General features: G+C 35.4%; 1 protein-coding gene across 7 annotated transcripts in view; it reads left to right on the top strand.

Moving 5' to 3' along the window:
- The window catches only part of ANKS1B (ankyrin repeat and sterile alpha motif domain containing 1B), a 398,399-nt gene that overhangs the window by 118,822 nt on the left and 259,424 nt on the right, over nt 1-20,153 (top strand). For all 7 annotated transcript variants that reach the window (XM_077783569.2, XM_077783570.2, XM_031507463.3 and 4 more), the window contains one exon: nt 19,749-19,885. In XM_077783569.2, the coding sequence (XP_077639695.1) occupies nt 19,749-19,885 (137 nt within the window). The remainder of the gene's footprint in view (nt 1-19,748; nt 19,886-20,153) is intronic.

Genomic DNA, 20,153 nt, shown 5'->3' with positions numbered 1-20,153 from the left:
GCGAGTTCTCCTGGGAATTCTGCTTTTAACCCCTCTGTGTTCTCAGAGGTGTGTCCACCTTCAATTGGTCAATATCCAAATTGACCTCTTCCTTCTGAGAAAAATTATTTTTCCGTGTCAAACCGTGACAATATTGTCCTGTTGGATATTGTACCGTTCTATTCCAGAACAGTATCCTTACTCCTTAAACTAGACATTTCTGCTACTCATTTTACTTTTTATACTGCTCTTCTATTTAAAAAAGAATTCACATGACATATGTGATCTTGAAAAATAGTAATGAAATTTTATTAGTTCATAAGCCATGCATTAGTAATTTCCTTTTGCTTTTAGGGATGTAATGAAATATTGTGAATAATAGAAACAAAACATCTTGGAAAAGGTGTAAATGAAGTTAAAAATATGTTCATTAATGTAATGTGGTTTTGGTCACTTATACAGGGTCCAGAATACTGATTTAGGTATTGGGGATGCTTTGGGGCTCTGCTGTTAAAGATCCTTACAGACCTTTACCCTTAGTAGCTTAGACATTCTGTACCACAATCCATCCATGTACCTCATAGTGTCATCAATTTTATTTAGGAGAAATATTGAATGATATCTGAGCTACATTACCAACTAAATGCTAATTATTTTTAGTTGTAGTTAAGTGTGTGTCCCTACCGAGTAGGGAGATTATATTTCTTTGAGTCTGCTTTTATAATTTCTACTACAGAAACTCCCCATGAGTATGACTAGGTGGCAGTTTACATGTTAGATCTTCAATAATAGTGAGTGATGGGTAGTAATAATTAAACTATTTTTAGGTCTCCTTGAGTATCATCAGGAATTAGAGAGGCCTTTTCAAACTGTTTCTCCCAAACAACTTGTGGATGAAAATTTTTCCTTGGGCAATTTGATCTGTCTATGCAGATTAACAAAGGTTTTGATAAAGCATCTCAATGACAAGAGACATTTCTCTCTGTAAACTGCATGAAAATCACCATTGGATAAGAGAATTCTAGTTCAAGAACCTCTTATGTTTCGTTATGCTACTTTGCTGTGGCTGCAGTTCAGGACACCTTAGTGAGCCATCTTCAACTCTGAAAACAGCTGAGCTGTGGCAAAGCAGAACTCAGTGTGGGCTGCAAAATCTAGCTAAGAAATAAGGTAAATACTATGGGGCTTCACTTGTGCTGAGCTCTCAGCCACTGCACAGTCAGCAATTCCCAAGGCAGTAATTTTAAAGATAACTCTTGTACAGCTACTCTACCCAGTTACATCAAAGATATGGATTCTATCAGGGATAAAAATTGTCCTTAGATATGTGATGTGTTGCCAGTAGCCTATAGCAGGCAAACACAAGGGAAGGAGCTGGAACATAAAGAAAGAGATAGCAGCTATTCTGCTCCTTTGCCCAGTTAAGTGTACTTTGAAGTAATCTTGCCGTTGTCACTCAGGATGTTTTTGTTATCTAAAAAAAATTGCTTCATTATGGTTAAATGCCAGTGACTCGTTAGGAGGACCAGGCAGTTAATAAGTCTGTAGTTAATTATACCTTCTTCTTATGGCCTAATAATCACAACAGGGAAATTGATATATTGTATTAATTCAACGTCTACTACTTTTTTATTAAACTGTCCCTAAACTGGCCAATTCTTTGCACTATTAGGGGATTTTTTTTTTTTTTTTCTTTCTCAGCCTGGCATCCCTCTCCTATCATTACAGTGAAAATGAACCTGAAAACTTGTCAGTGTGTCATATCACCTCAGCTGTATAACCTCAGCTGTAAGACTGTGTCAGCAGTCTTATACAAATATCTAGGATACTATTCTCCAGAAACCTGAATAGAAAAAAGAGCCTAGCTGTAATAACATTTTTATCAACATTAAAATATGTCTTTTACTTAGTTTCAAAATCATCAAACACTTGGCTTGGTAAATGAAGTCCTATTTGTCTGATCATCAGTTTCTGGTTGACTGCAGTAATCCTGAATATTTGCACACTTCAGTTTTCCAGATTGAGACTAAGATCCCAAATACATTTTTATAACTTGATTAATTTATACCTTCAGTTTTGTGCAGTCATTTCCTAGTTATAATCAAATCAGTGAAAAGCGGCCACAAGAAGGAACCATCACACTGCCAGATACAAAAAATTGTCTGGATAAATGGAAATTCAAGAGTGTAGCTTTAGTCATTGATACTTCACCACTTTGAAACTCAAATTGATCTGAGGGCAGTTAGAAACTTTTCTGAAAGCCACTTACATTTGAATTGCTTCAAACAGAAGGACTGCTAATAGAGCTGTATTTCATTTAAGTAGGCTTTTTAAACCAGAGATAGCAGGATATAGTGCACTTAAACACCTGACCTACAGTCTAACTCCCCAGGATTAAATACTTTCAAGGAAAGATATTTAGTGATCAAGAAAAATCATCTTAGTTGTATAGAGGGAAGAGTATAATAAAGGAAACAGGGTAACAGTTGATCTAAACCAGCTGAAAATACTCTATGAAATTTAGCCTAATTTAACACAAATGTTTCTGAAACAGCTGGATGTTCATGAAGGCTTTTGATATTGTGGTGCTTATTCTAAATCATTACTACCTACCTGCCATCAGTGCTGAATTTTCTAAGCAGCAGGGATGCGAATGGAGAACTTTGGAATGCTTATCAGGGCCATTAAAACTTGGGACATGCTTCAGGACCTGACATGACATCACAGCACCAGCCTGCCAGAGTTGAAGAAATGTTTTGACAACACTTTGGCACATGATGTGATTCTTGGGGCTGTTCTGTGCTGCACCAGGAGCTGGACTTTGATGATCTTGTTGACCCCTTCCAATGAATTATTATCAGAATATTCTGTGATCAGTGATGATATATGAGTGCTAATCAAATATCCTTTATTGTTCTGTCTATTACTCAAGGGGACATTATCTCCAAAGGTATAATTGGCCTGTATGTTGAGCGAGAAGTGCGGAGCCCCTCAGAGTTTGTCATTACAGAACACAGGACATGGGTATCGTAATGTGAGCCCTGCATCCGTTTGGTGGAGTTGGTTCACTGACAAAAGAGGGTAGTGTTTCCATAACAACCTAATAGCTGAACAATCTTAGGCAGCAAGCATTTTCTTCTCTGAGTAAATTTTTGCCTTAGAGAAATACTCCCTTTGTTAACTAAAGTTTCCCAGTGTTCAGGATGTTTTGCACAATATAATCCCCCTTTACGTTTAGCATAGAAAGAGTATCATAGGCCATGGAAAGAATGAGCAAGAGAGTCTCAGAGTGCCTTGAAACAATGACAATGCTCTCCTTAAAGGGAGAAAAATTAGATCCTAGCCTTTGTGTAGTTCCTTTCAAGATAGATCTTCAATATATATGGGTTTTGTGCCTGTTGCTCTTCAAAATTGTCTGTATTAGAATCACTGATTTCTGTGCTAGTGTGCTAGTTATTAAGAAGCTTCTCATTTCCAACTTCAGTGTATTCATGGACAACTCCAGTCAAGACAGAGATAGCCTAAAATTCTGTTTGTGGATAAGTTGGAGCTCTCCAGGAGCTTTTCAGAAATCAAATCTTGGTTATAATATTTATAACAATGGAAGTGGTTGAACTGGAAAACAGATACCTTTTTTCCCAATTAAATGTTGTATTTAGTCCAAATGAAAATAGTTTGATTTTGCTGTTTATGTGCTTTTTTGTAAAATTTACTTCAAATTAAAAATTGAAAATTAGCAAAATTTTTCAGCTGAGCTTTTATTCAATAACTTATTAATAGTAAAATTTAGTGTCAAGACCTTTTTTTTCTCCTGTTCTTTTTCTTCCTTTAACTCACAATTGAGCTAAATGGACATAATTTGGCTATGATACACAATGTATCAATTGACTTGTTTTAACAGGTTCATTTGTAGTGTTGTATGGTTTGCATTCAGAATTTCAAGATATACATCTTTGCCAGCACACTGTACCAGAAACTGAACTACCCTTCTCCTGATTTTCAGTGGTGACACATTTTATATTTGTCATTCTGACTGCCACAAGTGCAAGATATAATGCTCACTTATCAGAAACAATTTTGTCTAGTACATTAATATATGTGTACAGCTAAGATTTTTGATTTCATGTGACCTTTTAATGAAAATCAAGAGAGTACTGATGGAAGAGTGAAATACACAGTAGCTTTCCTATCTTGCATTTTGCTGGGTGTTTTCTTCAGTGCAACTAGTTCTTTTTTAAGCACCCTTCAAAACCAGAAGAGATTCCTGAAACTTATGCTGTAGCTGTTTGTATAACAGAAATAACAATTTTAAAATTTCTTTTAAGTTTTAAAGTATCTTCTGGCATTTTATTGTTCCTTTTATTGTTTTTAAAGTACAAATCCCCGGAATATGAGATTCTTGGGACTTTTGTCTCATCATAATGATATTTTCATGCCTATTTTTTGTATTTCTGATATCATTTAATTAGGATGCTTTCTATTGACTTTTTAAATACTGTATCTCCTAGAGGAGCACAGTTCACCTGTGGTCCTGTGTTGGTCACTGTTTTATTGAGAGGTGTTATAGACCTGCTGATCTCAATATATAGGTCTTCAAGTGATCCGAGTCTCAAGCTGACATGTATTTCTAATGTCATTGATGTTAGCACATGTTTTGCCACTGATTTCAGTTATGTTAGATTTTCACTGTACATCATCTTCCAAAATTAGAATTAGGAATTAGTGAATTAAGTGTTGATATGAGACTGGGAGAAATGTCTCTTTTGGGATGAAGAATGAGGTACTATCTGTGAGAATATTGCCCTTCTGATTTTGTCTGAAATCAGAAGATGCCTCTCAAGCTATCTGCTGCACTGTTACGGTTGCAAGTGGCTGTCGATGGGTCAGTGAGGTGTGTAATTCTGATTTCTGCCCTGTTAACTACATCCTTCAAATCACATATTGATAACACATTGAAGCTGGAGTCCACCCTAGCTATATTTGGGTAGTGTTCAGGAGGTGAGTGAGACAGCCTGAAAATCCTTTCTACAGTTAAGTTTGTTCCTAGGTTGTCCAGGTTTGTAGGTTTCTGGTTTTAGCCAAGAAACAGGACCAAGTGAATCTGTATTCACTTTTTGTAGACATATGCTGTCCATATTCTTTCTTGACATGTCTGTAGCCTGCTGGCAGTAGATACACCCACAGTACACATCTCCCCTCCCTAATGTTCAAAGAAGAAAACATCTATATTTTGTTTCAATTTTCTGCACAATGTGGGATTTTTTTTTTGTTAGAAGTTACGAACAGAGAGGAAAAGAATTAACTTGTTCTGCAAAATAAGCACCATTTTCATTAGGATTTGACTCTAATTATAAATGTCTTAGCAGAACAAATTAAGAGATGAGGGAAAATAAATTATAAAAAGTTTCAGTAGCAGTTCACCCTCTAGCTTCCCCTCTAAGCAGTCCTGGGCAGCATGAGATAAAGCCATAGATTCCTCTTACACAGCTATTCCATTATTGATTCTATTTTAAACAGTGAAATTTTATATGTGGACAAACCTTTGTTATCATAAAATTTTCAAATTAATAACTAGAAAATTCAAATCCTTCAATTTTGTCATCAAATGCATGGCAGACTCTAAATCCAAAGTACTATGATAAAAATGAATTCTTTACCTTGTTGGGAATAAAAAAAAATCTGTCTTTTTTTTTTTTCTTCCCTTTCTGTTAACTTCTTGACTTTTGAGAAAATGAGCATTTTTCCTGCAGGGCTAAAATAAAACTTCAGTGTCACAAACTGAGAAGTAGACAGTGGAACAGACAGAAGTATTCAGTGATTGCTGTTTCTAGAGTGCTTTCTTGGCTGACTCTTCCCCATTTAACTGGCAGCTTTCAGAATCCTGACAAAGAGCATTAAAGGAATGAGGTTTATGTAGGCTTTTTGACACTCCTTCTACCCATCCTGGATTGGCAGGATAAGAATGATAAAACTGTTAATTTTTTTTCCATTTGGATAGTGCACTTTTCTCATATACATGTATCTGGAAGAGAATTCAGTATAATTCTTTTTAAATTTTCTCCATTGCAAACATAGACTGCTTGAATAAAGTTTATTAATCCAAATATACTTGTCGTACTTACCTCTCTTCCAAAATCTTTACATTTTATTTTAAAAACCAAGGTTAAATAATATCCATTTTTTTCTGAAGCAATGCTAATTTGTATGACCTACGTCTCTTCCATTTACTATTAATGGTGATCCATATCAGCAATTCCATTATTCCTGATCTCAGGCTGAAAGCCTATAATGACCAAGGTTACTCCATTAGCTTCCTTTTAGCCTTCTTAAATCTTATCAATATGCCAGGTGCTATTAAAAACAGCACCATTTATTGAGGTGAATTCTTGCCAGATCTTTTTGAAATCTTGGATACAAATTAGATATATTGATTAAAAATTTCTAGCTATAGTAACTCTCATTTAACATTCCTTTGGAATATTTTCCTGTGAGTTTCTGTTTGATATTTAGGGAAAATATTTTTCATCTCTCAGTTTAGAATATTGTTGCTCCTGACACATTTCTGTAGTGATGTACCATAATTTCATGTATTCCCTTGTCCATTTCCCCCACATTTTTATGACCTTGATGCAGCAGAAGTCATGTGGAGAAATGGCATTATAATAATTAAGGCTTCTTCAGAGTGCATATGCACAGGAGACTGAATTGAGATTGCACAATTGAGGTGTCAATTCTTACATATTGCAGCTCTAATGTACTTTCCTTTAAAACCTTATCATCCCTCTAAAAGGTTTTTGGTATATAATTAGGATAATTGCTCCCAATCATGTGCTCCCCTGGATAGCTTCTTTGATAATATTCTGAAGAATGAAGTGTTATTCTTAAAAACTCTTTGTCATATTTGAAGTTAAAACACATGGGGATGGCTGATACCATGGGATCATTTAATTAGCAAAATACCTGTACTCTCCGCCCATCCACTGTGTTCCAGTAAATATGTTTATGTTGACGTAGTTTTGTTTTCCAAAGGACTAGCTTCCATTTTCTCTACAAACTGAGAGAAAAAGGCTTCTGCTCAGCATATGTTAAAAATTTTCTGACGTTTCATTGGGTTTTACTATTATTCATTAAAATGCCGTTGAAAAAAATCAGCCCTCACAGGAGTTTTTGGCAATTTTTGCAAATGAGTGCTCATCAAACTGTGTGCATTCTGACCAAGCTCAGTTTCATCCATCCTGGTGTGATTACTGTCTAGAATGATCTCATTATACACTTGACTGCATGCTGTCAGACAAAAACCCTTTTACAAATCAAAATAATAATTCAAAGGAACATAATTATTTTTGGCTGTTTCTCATTTTAAAGTCCACATGAAAATATTTTTTAGCAGGATTTGAGTTTTTCTTTGTTAAATGACTATTAGTTGCCACATCCTTTGTAGTACTTTTGAGTTAGGGCTGCAATATATATAGACCACATAGAACATATTCCATTCTGGTAATACTACACCTCAGAGTGCTGATGGGATGGTTTGATGATTGAGCAGATGTAAATGATAGTGCCTTTCATAAGTGGCAGTAACTTAATATATAAATGGGAAATAATACTTCTGTAAAAATCACCAAATTGTTAATATTAGGAGTAAAACTTCATTTATTAATTTCTTGACAGTTTATGTGCATCTGGTACGTTTTAGAGGAATATAAGCTTGAAATATGTCTAACACTGCACAAAGGTCTTAATAGGCATATAGTAATATTATGTGTCTCCTGATGCACCTGTGAATTTTCTGCAAACCTTACACTGAATTTTCTACAAAGCTTTTCAGTTTGACTCTTTCTCCATTTAGGAAGCTGGAAAGAACTGGTTATCTTGAGCTCATACTTTTTATCCTCTTATATTCAAGACTAGATATTATGCTATTTTACATGAAGAAGAAATTGAGTCCTATAGTTTGAGAGATCCAGTGCTCAAGAGCTAGTGCTTCACTTGAGTTATGTCTAAAATGCAATGCAGTTCCAGTACTGTAAAAAAGGCTAAAGAGGTTTTCAGAAGCACTGGAACTGCAATAGAGATATGTATTGAATCACACAAAGAAATGTCTTTTGTTGAAGATTAATTTCTCTGCTGTTTGGTCTCTTCCGATGATAAAGCTGCTCAGCTCTGGGTGTTTAATCAATACACTGCAATATACATATATTAGGGTACTCTAGACATTCTCAGCATTACCAGTGATCCTGATGACTCCTGCTCCTTGTGTAGTTTTTCCAGCTTTTTTTGGTATTTCTGTATTGAAGGTTGCAAGTTTAACACAGTTTAATAGGGAACGGTTTGTGACTTACTGTAGATGGCGAGTAGATGTGTAGCACATTTTTTGTTATGTAATTACCTTTGATTTAGCTATTAGATTTGATGACTTGGGCAATCCCTTGTATTTCTCTGTCTCATATCAGGGACATGGAAGATCAGGTTGAGAACCGTAAATATCAGACTATAAAATGAGTGACTATATCTGTATCACAGAACATGACAATTCTGTTCAATGCTGGATGCTTCCTGTGTGCATCCCAGCTCCATGACAGACACCCCATGCAGTAAGTCTTCCCTTTACTCACCACTTAACAAACTAAAAAAAGTTTTTCTTGTTCTTCTGTCTGGCAGTCTTTAGGAGAATTTATTTTGGTAACTGACTGTGTCAGAATTGGAATGTAATTTTAGCTTATATCATACAATCAATGAATAGCCATGCTAATAATTTTATTTCAGCATTGGCATTAATCAGATCTGAAATACTAGATTTTATTATTTAAAAAAATACTCCCATTTATACTGTCTTTACTTCTCCAGTAAAAAACAACTGGAATGTTGTAGTTTGGTGAAAAGAATTAATACATTTAACTGTGTTCCATTGAGAACTCTTTCTAATGAGAATTATATGTTTTGAGAATTTTAATAAACTTCTCTATTAACTTTGGTACATTTGGAAAGCAGAAATCTTGGCATAGCTTGCTAAATTTTGTTAAAGTCAAAATATTTGTCACAATATTAAGCAATTTCTAAAATAAACCAATTTTGTACATAATGAACAGATTTATTTGCTTTATGCAGTGTAATAAATGATTAAAAAATAGAAAAACATTGATTCCTAGTGAAGGTACTCAGTGTTACATTAAAAAAAAAGTCTTTCTATTCTATTTGAAGCTAAATAAAAACTACTTATTTACTTCCATTTTCTCTGCTTCTGTCTCCCTTTCTCATCTGCTAATCCTGATGGCAACATGTAGCTTGCTGCCAAAAGGTTTACTTCTCTTTAGAGATTTGATTTTTGTTCTTTTTATACCTTTTTATGCCACCTCAAAGAAAACTTGAAGTGTGCAAGTGATGTAGGATTTCACTATATATCAAAATAGGGTGGGAAAGGGTTTCTATTGCCAATCCACAAACATATAGATGCAGCACGTACTTAATTTTATCTAAGAATAGAATAATTTGCTACTGCAGCAGAATATCAGATTAGTATTTTTTTTTCGTGATATGCATTAAAATACCTCAGTTTCGGAAGAACCCACATGAAAGAATATGTTCACACCCAGCTGCTTTATTGATATCAGAAAACAAAGTCTTCAAAAAGATCATTTCATATTTTGTGGCTCCAGAGCAGGATGTGTTCTTTCTGTAGTACAGTATATTGCTGTATGTGGTGGTAACTGTTCTGGATGATGACATTAAAACCAGCTGTTAGTAAGAATACTTTTTCCCGTCTAGCTCCAGCTCACCGCATGTCCGTTTTTTTTCAGAAGTCATTCTCTTCATGATGGAAGATACATAATAAATAGTGTAGCACAATTAAAAGCATTTTCTTACCCATAGTACTGGGATTGACACTAAATTTTTATCCAAGAGCATTTCCATTATTTTTACATCTATTATTGTCTTACATTAGGGTGAAAAGATATCAGACCTTTCTGTGAATGTCGTGTAAGTAAATTTTGAAAAAAAAGCAAACTTTTTTTTTATCAAACTTGTCTTTCAAAGTTTTTCTCATCCAACCTGTTATAACTGCAATAAGATTTTTCTAGTGATCAATTTAATAAAAGTGTGTTCTAATGGAATAGTGGCATTTGCAGTAGGAAGTAGTTAGTGGTTAGAAGTTCCCCTAGTAAGAATAACAGGACTTGTGTGGATCTTTTAGTTAAATTATTACCTGTATTCCAGTGTGATTTAATTGTGATTCTTTGTTATATTTTAAGAACTTTAAGTTAAAGAAACTTGAAAAAATTCAAGCCTTGTCTTTCTCCATAAAACTTGGCAACCTCCCCAAGGTTTTACTTAATTATAATCCCTCTTTGTTTTGGCTCCACTGCGCTGGAATACTCCTTCTTGTCTAAATACACTGAATGGACTAAAGTTGCATGGTCTAAAAATTTATTCATTTGCTGTCCATAGCAAATACAAATGGCATATCTTTTCAATATATACAAAGTTTTGTGCTAATTTTATCATGGATCTTAGAGAACCTAAAACAAAAATAAGAGAAACCTGTGGTGGTAGCTAATTAAATATGCTGAAGTGTTGAGAAGATACTAAACACTCAGACAAGTTATATAAATCCTGCTTTGTCAGTCAGAAGATAAGATTACTAATGTCTAAATATATAACACTTTTATAATATATCATTTTATCTGAATTGGAGGAGACAGAAAATTAATGCAGGAATATTAGTAAAAGGGATAGAATTTTAGTATTTTTTTAGATGAAAATGATATGTACAAATGAGATGTATAAATTATGGCAAAAAAGTTTCACCACACTAATGATAAAATCAAAAATTTGGAAATTAAAAATTGCTATAAATTTTTGGGGGGGTTTTGAGTTATTAGAAACTTCAGTGCTGTAGTGCTAAAAATTAGCTGGTTGGAAAGTGGATTGTGTTATTCCAAAATAATCCCCAGTATTTCCTTTATCTTTCTCAAGTCTTTTGACCATTATCAGGGTAACATGATATCTATATCTGTCTATATAACTGGTCCACTCTGGTACAGATGCTTTGGTATCTTTTTCAAATTGAACAGTAAAGCCCATAAAGATTCCCTGAATTCTGACTGTGTATTTGTAGTGTATTCTATGTGCTGGACAAGTCCTTTATGCCTAATGAATATAACGGTTACATGACACAATATGCAATATATATTAACAATATACTTCTTTCAGTGTAAATGTCATTAAATACAAAAATATAAATTTTCAGGGTGAGAGTTGAGCTTCCTAAATCTCTCTGAAGCTGCTTGAGAATTTAGATGCTTTAAATAGGAATAACTGGAAACATATTAAAACATTTCTTTCTCTTTGGTTTTTAAGTGTTTTGGTTAGCACTTTGCTTTCAGTGTTCTGATAAAGAGCTTTATCAATTAATTGATACTTAGAAGAACTGAAAATATAGGTTTTTGCAATTAATTGATTTTCACTGTACATGTAGATAGATGTATATTGGGAGGTTTATCTTCAAGACTGTTTAAATTATTTATTAACTGAGCTTCATCACTGGGGTGTGTGGCTATCATTAGCATTATTTAAATTATTTGAGAACACTTTCACCACTTTTTGTGCCTTATTTTCTGAAGTAATTAGACAATATAGCCTAATTCAGTAATTATCAGTTGCCTTTATAAGAGTCGAGTATTTTTCTGCACGCCACACTTTGGTTATTTTCTTTGGTTTTTAGAAGTCTTATGAAACACTAAAGCACGCATATGATTGCATTCAGTGACCTCTCACTGATAAGTTGAATTTGAAAATAAGCACAGAAATCCCCAATATCTACCATTGTTTTTTGGGGTAATTTTTTTTTTTACAAGTCTATTAGGAATCCCAGTTTTTAGTTAATGGCTAAGATAACCAAAAATATTTTGGCATCTGTAATTATACCCTATGCTTTTCACTGAACTCCCAGAAATATGGCACCTATATGTTGAGACAGTGCAAATATAGAAAATTATGAAATATCTGTCATAGACAAGTGTAATCATTTCACTAAAAACCGTTTTAATATGGAAAAGCCAACAAAAAAGCCATTACATAAAAATCAAAAAGGTAGATGGCAATTGTGTACTATTGTTTTTGAATGCTCAATTAGACATCAGCAGCTTGCAGAGGCAGTCTCCAAAGGTTACTCAGGAAATGGTGGAAATCACCCATCATCTCTCATTAGTACTTAATGAGAGATGTTTTTCCAGACAGTTGCCTGGTAATACAAGGGTTATGTGAGCTTGAAGCAATTCCAAAGTCTGTTTGTGCAGGTGGGTGATTAGAGGAAATAAAAACTTGATAATAGTCATACCCAACTCTCTTGGATGATGCCGAAACAACTAAACAGACCCCCTGCTGCCACTGGAATGCACTTCACTGGTAATTAATTTCAAATACAATCCTGAAATAGCTGCCACATCCAAGACTGGGCCAGTTATGGCTTTGAGTGCTTTCAACAAGACAGTTGCAGATATATATTTACAATTCTACTCAGAACAGTGGTTATTCAGGTTTAAGTGTGTGGGAACCAAGCAAATTCAAAAGAGCACGTTCAGACAATTGAGTCCAACCATACTCTCTATGCATGCAGTGTAGCTACCTACTGATTCTGTTATTCACTATTCCATCTGTTCTTTTGAAATGTCTCTGGTAATGTTTGTTCCTTGAAATCCTGAAATACATGTTTGTCCTTATCTGTAGTTTGTAGATTTATTCCATGTTGAAGAGTTATGTAGGAGAGAAGATTTGCTGTGAAGATTTAGTCAAGTTAAAACAATTTTAAAGCTGAATCCTATGCTATGGGAAATTACTTGGTCCTGTTTGAGGCTACTGTGTAACATGAATGCTTTGGTTATCTCCCTGACAAAATAGGAGATTTTAAATTTTTTTCTGGATTTCTGTATGAACTGCTTAATTTACTATATGCTATTGCTATTAATCTTTGCAATTGATCCCCTACTTACAGGGGACAACACATTTTTATCACACATGCTGTCCAGTAAGTCTTACACATGGCATCTGTGAATAAAATCAGGGCAGTTCCTGCTATTTTGTGATCTGCTCTGCTCAGTTTTGGGTCTATGTTAGCTCTTTCCTATTTGATGGCTTGGGCTCCTGCCTTGTAAATCTGCTCTTGCTGGAATATAGCAGCCAAAAGTGATCCACAGAGAATGGACTGAGCTCAAGTGCTCTTCTCACACTTCTACTGAAGTCTGTGGGTTTGGTTGCAAATAATGGCTTGATTCTCCTTGCTCTGCCTTAAAAAGGGTTGTTAATGAGCCCTCTACTAGATTCAGGGCATCGCTGGGCTGGAATTCTCTTTACCATGCAGAGTCAGATTTAGATGACTCTTCATGTGGGCCTGTGTCTCTCTCTCTTGCTTGGAGATCAAGCTCAGAGATTCCCTATAGTGGAATCAGGGAAGTTCCTGGTCTCCTTAGCATGAGGGTATCAGAATATCCCTGATAAAGCATCCATATAGTTGATTATCAAATAAATCGGATATTGCTGCTTTATCTATCACTCCAGTGGAATTATAACTGGCAATTCTTTTTTCATTCCAGCTGTGAAGATTTTAAAAGGTGACCATTCCCCCATTAACAAAGAACATTAAAATCTGTTCCTAATGATACCACACATGATGGGCCCTACATTAATGTGTTAATTTCTTAAACAGTCAATTAAATTAGCCATTTTGGTGTCTCTGTTCTGCAAGGAGATGTATGTAAGTTCAGTCACTGCAGACTGATCCTCCAGAAATAGTACTATTTCCATAATATCTTCTTTTTCGCTCTTCCAAGATTTCTATTGTGATTAAGACTGATTTCTGTCCAGGACAGATAATTTGCATTGCCATGTTCTTTTTAGAGCTTTTTGCCTTCATTTAACATATCTGATGTAAAGAGGACCTGTAACAGACAAAGGTACTCCAACTTTTTTTTTTTCTAAGGACGGATCCAAACCCATAGAAATTGCCAGACTAGATAAGAGTTTTATAATAGTCTAGCAAATTGAGTCTGCTATAATTGATCAAATTTATGTCTGTCTTGTTAGCATACTAGAAAGCACATTGAGCCCAGATGGCACTGAGCTATCTGGACCTTTATGCACATTTTTGCATTATCCTTGATGATGTGGTGTCAAAAACAGATGCAGGATTTTGACCTACCTTCAAGTAGTTTGAAACATTGCATGAAATATTCCACACTGAGCAAAGCTCGAGGAAGCTATTATTAATAATAGGGTGCCTTTGGATTTGTTGTCCATTTATGTGTGCAAGTTCATCTCTGTATATTTATGTGTATGTATGTTCATGCACATTCATTTTTCACCCTTGTCTTTTTTCTCTCCCAGTTTTGCACTGAACAAACCTGTCCAGGCCCTGCATTTGTAGTATAAATTTCTACAAGGTCATAATGATTAGGCTTTGTGTTTTAAATATTTTTGTTCATGCCTATTATTTGTCATTTGGGATGTTTTAGAATTTAGTATATGTATTTAAACACAGCATTAGGTGTGTAGTGTATAATCAAGTTCTAGGCTATTACTGGTTCATACCTCTACAGTGAAATATACATTTCTTCCACAAAAATCTGAGAATATAGTATTTAAGTGACTCCAGAAATGGTTGGAATATGGAAATAAAATGGGTGGAGTGTATATTTGCATTTTGACTCAGGGCACTGGATGTGAATATGAAATAAAACATCATTTGCAGTTACTATTAATTTCTTCAGTCACATGCCAGCTTTGCAGCACATAAACCAGATTCTTTCTGGATGTGATGCTCCATTTTAGGTGGGCACAAAAACACAGGGTCATCCTGGATGCTGGAAGTTGTGACTAGCATGTATGATGTGGGTGTATGGTGGAATAAATAAGTTGCTAGATAGTGCTAGGAGTTCAAACTCACATATATTTTAAGTGGATTGTCATGCAGATCAACTGCTTTTGATGTGCTGATCCATTGCCATTACACTAAGTTGCAGAAATAACTGATGTAATAGCTAATACAGACATAACTGTAAATTTTGATAAGGATGCTAGCATGTTTCTGCAATGAAAGTAGAAAACTAGATTAGCTGTGTGTTCCATTTTAAAGATTTATTTCTGAGATGAAATCTAATTTTAACTATATTTCTGGAATATGGGCTGTGTCTGGTTTTTGATATTTTGCTTGCTGGGATGCAGTAAGTGTTCTGGTTGGTGTACTTCATATTGCCTGATAGTTAATATTGTGGCATTGTATACACATAGTGCCTTTTCTTTGAGTACATTATGAGAAAAAAAAAATCTCTTAGAAGTTTCAGTGAGCAGTCTGTGGTTTGTCCTCACAGTCCATAGATGGATGAAAATGTCAATGAAGCACTCGTTGAACCCTGGTGTTATGGTCTGTTATTATCCATGAGGGTATTTCCCTCCATTCAGTGCTCCGTAAGAAAAAACACATGTGAAACCAATGACTGATGTCACATAGCACAGGAAAGGGCAAAATTCCCTGTATATGTTTTTTTTTTAATCATCTAAGATAAACAGTTGGCATTTTTATGTTTTTGTCTGACATCTTTAGAAGACAACCCTAGAATAACTCCTTAGTTTGTTCTTACAATATACTAAAAGAACACATACATACATTTTCCTTGTTCTATTCTATTTCCTTTGCCTGGAAATGAAGAAAATTGAGAATGTTAAGTCATAAAAAAGCATTTTCAAAAATCAGAATAAGCTCAAACTACATTAGCCTTGTGACAACTTCACATGTGATGGAGGAAGGAAGGAATATTAGAGTATGCTGCATGTCATTAGTGTTTTGCTGCCAGATGATCTCTGTAGCCTTATATTTTCTCACTTACACAGAAACATCTAGATTATTGCATCATGAGCCAGGAACTGGAAGAGTATGACAGTTGTAAATACTTCCCTGTGGGCCCCATCTGTAGCACCTATCAGAAATTCAGCATGAGAGCTAATCTTTCCTAGGTAAATTTGGTAGTTTCTTAAGTTTCCAAGTTCTATTTGCCATGGCATGTTTTTCTGAAACTTGCGGTGTTGCCATCATAGTTACCTGAAGGGGAAAAAAAAATTGCCTTAGTTTTGTCACCAGGGAAAATTTTAAAATTATTATTTTATAATTTAATTCCAAATAAAAGAAATTCAAATATACTCTTAATGAAACTATAAATACTATATACATAAACAGGTGCTACAAATTGGTTGCAGAAACTAATTTGATGGTGTTGTTCTCTCTCTGATGGAGCAGACCCAGGTAGTAAATCATTATTGGTTGCCTAGTGGGAACATCCTACTGTGAAAATAAACAGCTGTCCACAATAAAGAAATTGTTTACAAGAAATCATTACATGTCAGAAACTTAGCCCCTTGAGAAAGAAGGAAAGGCAAGAAATACTGAGCAGTTGGATGGTTTTTTTTGGGCTGTTTATTTAAAAAAAAATTATAACTTCTTTTTGTAAAGTTTTGTTTGAGACTCTATAAACATGATTTTTTTTTAATTGCTGCTTGATTGTTTCTTGGAAAGAAAATCTGTAACTACTCTTTTCTCAGGAAGGTAAAAAAATGAGTTCTAGAGTGAGAAATGCTCCACATGAATCCAGCCGAGTGCCGGGTTTTCCCCCTTCATACATGCCACACATCGTAGCTGGAGATATTTTTTCTCAGCTCTGTTTTGTGGGGCATGTAACAGCCCTGTTCCCCCTCCTGTCTGCCTTTCAAGAATGTCACTCCCAGTCAGTTCAATGCCACTTGTGTGGCATGTATGAAGGGGGAAAACCCAGCCTTCAGTGCACTACTACAGAACAGGGTCAACAAGAAGTCTTCTATGCAAAGACCAAAACCTTGCTCATATATCTTGACTCCTCTGTTACCCTCTTCTGCATATTTGAAGTGTGGTTAAACTGAGCTGAGGTGACTATCAACAAGGCTTTGAAACAGAATAAACTGGTGGGCAGACAACTGCTATTGTTACCATTGACACCAGTCTGTGTTTCTTATGATGTGTCCTTTGAGTGATCCATCCTTGCAATGCTTCTGCATCTGCAAGACTGCCTGATTTCACTTGCAAGGCTTTCATGTGCTAAGTAGCTCAAGGGCACTTGTGCTAAGCACAGCCACACAGGCTCACAGGGAAATAGTGGCAGAAAGGCAGGAACTGCTGAAGTATGGAGTTTGTGTTCTTTATAGCTTTAGCTGTTTGTCAGAGACAATCATCTGTTTGTTCCTTGCACAAATATGAGTAAATAAATGCACTAAGTGCACTTAGCTGGATTCATGTGGAGCATTTCTCACTCTAGAACTCATTTTTTACCTTCCTATATATGGTGCCTGTACTCCCACATTTCTTGACAGTAGTGTAGTAGTCCCTTGTTTGTTGGCTCCCCAAAGAGAGGGCAGGGATCTCTTAGAGCAACTCTGATTCCTCAGTAACGGAGGTTCATTGATGATTTTCTATCTGTCCATAGAGTAAAAGGAGATGCTGTTTCGTAGTCTGGAGCAAAAGACACAAAGATTTTCAGCTCACTTAAGGTGTTACTCATATCTAGCTTTTGTCCTCACTATGAGATTTTCAGAGTATAGCGAGGCTTTAGAGGTTTCTGCTCTTGCCAAACCCATTTTTGATGAGCTGGGTTTTCATATCACAGAATACTCATTTACATGGTGCGTGTGAACAACATTATAAAGTTAGACACCAGGTCAGGCAGGAAAGAATGTGATAGACTTAAGGCTTTCTGAAATGCTACCAAAATTCTTCCATGTCAGTTACATTATTGTGAGAATTAATTTTCAGTTCTTTTCTAAGGTTGTGTAAAAATAGTTTTGATACATTGTATTAACACACCTTTATTACTTTAGGAAATAAATTACTTCTGATCCAAGCTTTCTGCACACGCTCATGATTCAGGAAAAACTCATCTGGGTTGTAAGACTGCACACCTTTGGGACTGGCAATTTCAATGAGATACTTTTAAAAAAAGTTGGACTTTTCTGTTTCTGTAACAGGGAGGGGTTCACTCTGTCAGGTAACACCTGAGGTTATCTACAGGACATGTCCATTTTGGATGTCTGCCAATCTGCCATCTGAATTTTTGTTTATATTTGCATTAAGTGCTGTATTGGTATTGCTGAAACACTCCAGCCTGACATTTGTTTTGGAAGAATAAATTGTCAGACTGTATTTCATTAGAAACTTTGATTAGAAACCTCATCCAGTTACACAGTGTTTCTGCAGGAAGAATACTGCAGATCTCCTAGAATCACTCGTGCTATGAAAGTATTTGTAAATTTACTTTCCTGAAACTATTCCCCTTTATCCTATTATTATCTCTGTTAATGTAACTGGGTATTTCCTTCCTTTCAATATCTCTGTTACCCTTCCAAGAATTCTTTCAGGTTAGTAGGACTGAGAGAGAGAAGCTTTGTCATGGCTTTCACAGAGGCATTTGTGACTTGTGCAGAGGGAGGAGCTCATGAGTGTACCTGTAGAAGTTGGTCAGGCAAAAATTCTCCAGTTTAAGAGAGCTGTTTTTTCTTATTGATGTTTGGGTTTTTCTGGAGTAGATTTGTCCACAGAGTGGAAGCACATATTGGAGAACCACCACAATCACAAAAAACTTTCTTTCTTCTGTGAAGCCTGCAGGCTGTCACAGACATGATATTTGACAGCATTGTCTTGATGCAGTGCTTCAGGTGTAACAGCACATTTTGGAGCATGGAGCATATCTTTGTAACTCAGAAAGGTGCTCATTAAGTTCACAGGCACTGTAATAACCACCATAACCATACACAGGTGATGGCACTTTACCCCGAATCTGAACTAAGGCATTTCTTTGCTGATACAATTTTAGAGGCCTGAAATAATGTGGAGTTTTTTGCCTTCTGCTAAGTCATTCCAGTGATGGGTACTCTCACAGCTGAGAAGCTATTTCATAGTCCTCTCTACCCTCTGATCTGATTCTTACTAACTTTACATTGATCAAACAGCATAAGGAACATTTAGAGAATGTAAGAATGTTATTTTAAGTCCTTTTAATGGTCCTTCCCAGTGCCATAAAATGGTAAGAGCAAAATATGTCCAAAGAGCAGTTTCCCATACACATGCAGATATGCAAGTATTTTTAGGCCAGCTGTAGGTAATATAGCTGAGATACTGCTGGAAATGAAGTTACTGCAGTGCAGAACTCTATGGAGGATGCAAATTTTACCCAAGAGACTGAGCATATTTTCATGTAATTAGTCCTTGCTGGTCAGTTATGCTAATCAATCACAATGTTAAAGAAAGTTGTCAATGATGGCTGTTAGCATGTTTTAAGTTAGTATATGTTTGTGTAACACATGGATATATGTAAAGCTTGGTCATATGTGTTAGGATTTTCCAGGATGAGCTAGAAGTTGCATTATAAATCTCCCTTTCAAGTTCCCCTGTTATAGTGATAGTATTTGAATTCACTGTCAGTAATTCAAAGTAATGAAAGTAAAATATTCATGCTTGGTTTCCACCTCATTTTGTTTAGATACTGAGAGAATGCTGTATGTTGCCTTAACGTAGAATGAATGTATGGACTGAAAAAATAAGTGTAGATATGCAATATATTCCTTGACAAATATATTTAAATTATATTCAGTTTTATAAGTTTAAATAGTGTTCTGAGTAACCTGTTTTCAAAGTTCTTTTTTACTTTAAAATCCATGAAGTATTTGTAATTTCACATAGATGTTATTTTTATTCACAGATAATGCACCTCAGGTAGCAATTACCGCACCAGGATCTGGTAGCCATAGAAACAGCTCCACAGGCCCAACACCTGACTGCTCTCCTCCATCACCAGACACTGCACTTAAAAACATAGTGAAAGTCATACGTCCTCAGGTAGGTGCTCACCATAAGCATCCTCTTATTTGTTGTATTTCTCCTTTTAATAGCAGGCTGTGTTTGCACGTATATAAGAGGATGTTATGGCTTTACGCATTTGATAGGTCAAAGGCATAAACAGAACACAAAATACTTTGTCTTAAAATTCAATCTTAGTAGCAGAAGATAAAATATTTTACAAATGAGCCCAAATATATAGAGAGCTATCTGTAGATGTTTCATATAGTGCTAATAATTAAGGAAGTCCTTCTGCAGTATTTTGTAC

Source organism: Lonchura striata, chromosome 1A (genome assembly GCF_050655825.1).
Source record: "Lonchura striata isolate lonStrDom1 chromosome 1A, ASM5065582v1, whole genome shotgun sequence".
Lineage (NCBI taxonomy): Eukaryota > Metazoa > Chordata > Aves > Passeriformes > Estrildidae > Lonchura > Lonchura striata.
The sequence above is the reverse complement of the archived record's forward strand: the minus strand, read 5'-3'. Positions and strand labels throughout refer to the sequence as shown.